We start from the raw sequence: 5,611 nt of genomic DNA, 5'->3' as shown, positions 1-5,611 counted from the left end.
CAGGCAGATGAAGGGTCCACAATACTGTGTCTGTACACCTCCATCTAGAGCCCTCCTCAGTTACCTTGGCATGGAGAGAGAATACTGGAAAATCTTGCAATTAAATGCTTAGGCTTGGATACGATTCATTCAGCCACTTCTGCTCATATCCCACTGACTGTAACAGGGATATAGCACAAGCTAACAATAAGGGTAAATACAACAGAGTACTCCACTAGCATGTAAGAGGCAAGATAAATAACACCACACAAGACAAAGAGCCTGAGACTTCACCAGCACAGGACACAACCGTTCAGTCAGCCCATAAACAACCAGCACCATCCTGGTTTTTTTTTTTTTTTTTGCAACTTCAACACAGAGGATTTATTATTAGGAAGGGGAAGTCTTACACTCACATGGGTTTTAACATAAATACATTAAAATGGAGATGCCCCACCCCCACTGGCTCTCTGCCCTCTCCAACGTGTGCATCAGTTATGGCACGCCCTGCACAAGTGGAAATTCCTTTGTGTTATCCACACAATTAGTTATGCCACACCCTACACTAGTGGAAATTCCTTTTTGTTATCCATCAGTTGGAGAAGGTGGAATATGACAGACTCTGGAATGCTGACTACGTATGCTCGACCTACCTTCTGGGCCTCTGGGGAAATGGGAAAAAGTCCAATGGGCAAAACGTATTTCCTAAAAGGCTGGATGGAAGTATGTGCCATTCCTTTGATTAACGAGCAAAACTAAATCAACCAGTTTGAAGAAATGACACGGTGACAACACTGTGGAAGAGACCGGGGGTCTACAGAGAGAATGATGGGCAAGGAGACCCTGGGCGTGGAAGTGTAGGGGGCAGGGGCCCATCTGGTCAGAGAGGGGGGATGATCTCCAGTCACCTTGGGATCGTTGTCTCTGGGTCTCCAGGGCTAGGCCCCCTGGAGGCTTCAGTCCTCAGTCACAGGCGGGGGAATGAGCTGCAGCTGGAAGTTCTCATTCTGGAAGATGCTGTTGAAAGCGGGGCTACTCTGGGAGCCACTGAACAGCCTGTAGCTCTCACTGCTGCGATTCTGCGAGAGTTCTGTGAGAAGAGCCAACCTAGAACTTCCTCGGTAGAGACGGCCAAGCTGATCAAATGCTTGGATTTGCTGTGGATCCAGAATAGGTTCTGAAGATGCCTTCTTAGCTACAGGATCCCCTTTGGGTTGATGATATGACGGAGACATTTTTACCTGTGACGGGGCTATCCTCCCCTTTTTAATTTCAGATGAATTTTCACTTAGTTTTCCGGCTTTATTACTTGAACTGCATTTGTAACATGTCCATCTTGTCTGGCCCTCAATTTCCGTGGTGCATTCTTTGTTTTGTAGACAGAATGAGTGATACAAATGGCCACAGCTGAACACAATAATTTCATCAGCTGTTTCTTGGCGTCTCTTGTACTGCTGCAAACATATAGAGCAGTAATCCTGTTTGGGATTCAGTCCTCTAGTGACTGAAGCTCTCAGGTTACACAATGACCAGTGCAGATCTTGGTTTAGAAGGCTAGTCGTTGTTTCCAGCAGAGTTTGTTCATAATTAAAGGTATCTAACATTCCCAGAATAAGTCCTTGGATTTCTCCAAGTTTTCCTTTTCCATAAACTGGATCCTGTAAAATTCGTTGCAAGATTGAAGGAAGGGCAATAAATGCTGCCATGCTGTTCAGAACTTGCATGGTCAAAGATTTTAGGGCTTCCACGTGTGGATGAGGTACAGCTGAACTGGACAGCTTCTGAGGGGCCATCATTGCCTCCAATAGTGGAAACCACAGTGCCTCTCGCTGCTGTTGGTTCAAATTATGAGAATTTCTCTGGCAAAGAGCAATTGTCTCTACCATAGTATCTTCAACATCCTTCAGTGAGGGATCCTCTTTGGTATTTTCACTTTGATGTGTTACCTCTTGAAGTTTGCTCTGTAGTTGCTCTAACATTATTAAGAAAGCACCATGAATATCTCCTTTCTTTTCTGAAAGATAAGCAGTGACTTCATGAAGTTGGTATTTCTGAGTAATCTGAATAGTTTCTTCCAGGCGGTAGCACTCAAGCACTTGCAGTGTTTCTATAACTTGGTTTGGGTTGAACTGACACAACAGCTCAATGAACTGTTCTGTAATGCAGGGAGATATTTGCAGCGATTCTTGATTTACATGAATACCTTCCCTTGGGTCAAGAAGACTCCTCAAAAATTTGAAAAGTAAAATCTGGTTCTGAAGTTTTTTAATAACTGTTTCGATCTGTCCAGAAAAGTGGGTAGCAACCAGCTCTGCAGCTTTACAGGGCTTCAGAGACACAAGTTCCTCAATATGATCCATGGCTTTCTGCCAGACAGACTGCTTTTCCTCTGCACTGTGTCCAGGAATGGATAAGATATTGTGAATATAATTAAAGACTTCCTCCTCTCTCAACGGGTCACGTAAGTAGCAATCAATAATTTTGTCATATTGGTGCTCTCGTTCATACATGAATTCACAAATCTGATAGAACTCAGCTTTTTCTGCCATACAGATGAGCCGGCTCTCTTCAAATTGAACTATGCCTCCAGCCTGCAGCAATTCTAAAAGGACCTGCTGTCTTTCAGAGTGTCGGGAGTCATCATCAGGACTACAGAGGAATTCAAGGACCTGATCAAAAAGTGTTCTGTTTACAAACAAGGTGTTGTCAGGCTTTGCAAGCTGCCGAGCAAGGAACGTAAAGAGACACCCTACTTGTGAGGGGGTAAAATCTGAATTCTCCACCATAACTTTCAACAAAATATCCACAATTCGTTGTTGATATTCCACAGCTTGCTTGTCATTTTTAAAATCTTCAAAAGTCAGTGCCAACACATTTAGAAATTCTCTTGTGTCAAAATGTAGTAAAGTCCGAACATAAGGATAGACCTCTTCCTCTGGTGAAGCTTCTGCTGAATGCAGGCGAATTAGAAATTCAAAAACCTGATTTTTAACCAAGGGAACAAGATCTTCAGGGATGTCACCCAGGGGATAAGCACGACCTGCTAGACAACAGCTGATATATACAAGAAGTTTGTTTCCCATAACAACCTGTTCATCTGTTAGCGTTTTTCCTGCATTTAGGGGAGGAGCAATGACTCTGAAAAGTTTCTCCATTGGACTAATAAATTCATTCATGCCTCTGTTGTAGACATAAATCATACCATCATATAAACGATTTTCCCAACACATGAGAACTACCTGCTGAATATCTAGGCTGGTAATATCCATATGTACAATAAGGGCTTCCACATTTTCCATTAACTTCTTATCTTGGAAATGAACAAGCAAGTCTTTCATTACCTGGGGTGTGATACCCATCAATTTATCACTTAAAATATATGGCTCAAGGCACTCCAAAAACACTCCTTTGGCCACTGAATTTTCACTTAATTTGTCATACATCTGGCTAAATAAGAGATCCTTTCGTTGCAGCAGAAGGCAGTAATCAACTATGACAGGCACCATGTCCTGAAAATGCTGCTCCATCACTTGGATTTTTCCTTGGTCTGGGCACTTTTTCAGAGCTCGATCTGCATAATGGAATAGGATTTCTACCATCCGGTCTGCAACAACTGCTTTTCGCTTGCTGGCGTCCCCTGATAATCCTACTACTGCTTTCGCTTTTCCTTCATGGAAAGACCATGCAAGAGCCAAGGCTTCTGTAAGACAATCTTGTTTCAGGAGATGATCCACTCTCTCTCTCCAGCTCCTCAGCATCATCACATAAACAGATTTTGTCCCCAAATAAAAGATCTGACCACCATAGCTACTAATGGATTGGTAACAAGCCTTCTCTCCAACCAAAGCCAGTGCTTGGCTGACATTTCCTCCAGTGGCTAGTGATTTGAAATGGCTGCTGTTGTAGACCAACTGAACTTCTGAGATTTCCACTGTTTCCAATTCCTCCTGAGTTTGCCGATCAATCACATGCAACTTCTCTACGCTATCTAAGAGCACAATTGTGCGTGAGTTTATCCAAGTAAAGTTGATGAGGTCGTAGTACAGGTGAAGATGCTTTTGCTTTGTAACATGTATTGCTCCAGATTCATCTCTCTTAACCAACAGAAAATGAACAACGTCTCCTCTGCAGAAGGCCAGCATGGGATTCACGTAGTTATGTACGGCCACAAAGTGCCAGGCCAGCAATGGAACACTGGAAGGATCCATACGACCATAGGGAAAAGTCATCCATACTTTCAAAGATGGCTTCAGTCCAATGACCAGTATCTTTGTTAAGGATGCCATGGCCAATAATGAAAACTGTGTGATGGGATGATCTTTCAATTCTGGCTTAGAATGCAGAGGCTCAATACAGCAAACTTCGCCCTTGGAACCACTGAACAGACATCTAGATTCACACGTTCTTACTCCCATCACTCTCTTAAATGTCAATTCAAAAACAGAGCCTCCGCTGTCATTGCAAATTGCAAGAGTTGGGTCATCTGTAAACTTGATATGCAATATTGCTGTTCCTGGAGGATGAGCATCTGTTATTGATCTGAGAAGTTTTCCACTGGCCAAATCCCACATGGTGATCTGGCCTTTAGCAAAGCCACAAAGAAGTCTTGAGCAGTCATTGTTGATACTGAGAGCAGAGATGGCTCCATACTGACCTCCAACACTAGTGCTACCCAGACAGAGTCGCAAAGCTTGATTCTGATCAAATATTAAAGCCAATCCATGAGATGTACCCACTGCTATCAGACTGGACACTGCAATTGCTGTGGGCAGGCCAGCGTCTACTTTGTCAGCTGCAGATACTATCTGGGCAGAAATTCCCTTCAAAAGTGAATGTCGCATAACTGATCCATGGAGTGAAAAAGAATCAGGTAATTTCTTCTTCCTTTTTAAGTTGGTCCTGTCACCACTGTCTGAGCTTGCCACAGATGAAGTATCATATGAGTGAGAATCAACAGTATCAATGTTTAACAATGTAGGATCCTCAAGAATAAAAGATTCATCTTCATCATCAGTCTCATTTAATATGCTTTCCAGTGTTGGAGGAGTATCAACTTGAGGAATATCAAACTCCTTATCATCAATCAGATCATTTTTGAACTCCAGTTCCTTGTCCAGATCTATATAGGAGAATTTTGAAAGCGAAGCCTCTAGATTGAAAGACTTATTCAGTTCTTCTTCAGTAGTCTTGGCACAGAGGTTCTGTTCCACATTTTCATGGTCTGGTTCATTTTCCATATTTACTTTTAATAACAGTATTCAGTCAATCCAAGCAAGCACCTGCTTATTTGGTTTTGGTTCTGTTTTTTTCTTGCCTTAGATCACACAGACTTGAATTATGACCTCGGAGCTAGCAGCCATTCCGGTCCAGGACCCCCCCACCATCCTGGTTTTATACTCTGTTTTTATGATTTTTTTTTTCTGTTTCAGCTATGGCTTATTAGAAATCAATGTGATAATGAGAAGAAAAATTTAATGTAAGAAAATCAACACAATATAAATAAGAAAGTCTAAGACAAGAGCATCTTTATCTTATACCTTCACAATGAATATCAGAGATGAAATTCACCAATATACACTGTTTGGCATTGCTTTTTGTTCACATTTATTCTGATTGGTTGATTCTCTCTTTT

General features: G+C 42.2%; 1 protein-coding gene across 2 annotated transcripts; it reads right to left on the bottom strand.

Moving 5' to 3' along the window:
* Nucleotides 1–697: 697 nt before the first annotated feature.
* Nucleotides 698–5,350, bottom strand: LOC128571455 (vacuolar protein sorting-associated protein 8 homolog). Of its 2 annotated transcripts, XM_053571056.1 has the most exons (2): nucleotides 1,221–5,350; nucleotides 698–1,166 (listed from the first exon to the last, which is right to left on the bottom strand). In XM_053571056.1, the coding sequence occupies exons 1-2, from the start codon at nucleotides 5,214–5,216 to the stop codon at nucleotides 936–938; spliced, it is 4,227 nt and encodes a 1,408-aa protein (XP_053427031.1). In that variant the 5' UTR covers nucleotides 5,217–5,350; the 3' UTR covers nucleotides 698–935. The 2 variants fall into 2 exon arrangements, with proteins under 2 accessions (XP_053427031.1, XP_053427030.1); XM_053571055.1 differs by having other exon boundaries at nucleotides 698–5,350.
* Between the last annotated feature and the right edge of the window lie 261 nt (nucleotides 5,351–5,611).

Source organism: Nycticebus coucang, chromosome 2 (genome assembly GCF_027406575.1).
Source record: "Nycticebus coucang isolate mNycCou1 chromosome 2, mNycCou1.pri, whole genome shotgun sequence".
NCBI classification, from domain to species: domain Eukaryota; kingdom Metazoa; phylum Chordata; class Mammalia; order Primates; family Lorisidae; genus Nycticebus; species Nycticebus coucang.
This window is presented reverse-complemented; position numbering and strand designations above follow the sequence as displayed.

Coding starts and splice junctions, on each gene's coding strand:
- LOC128571455 (XM_053571055.1), bottom strand. CDS start 5,216: ATGGAAAATGAACCAGACCATGAAAATGTGGAACAGAACCTCTGTGCC.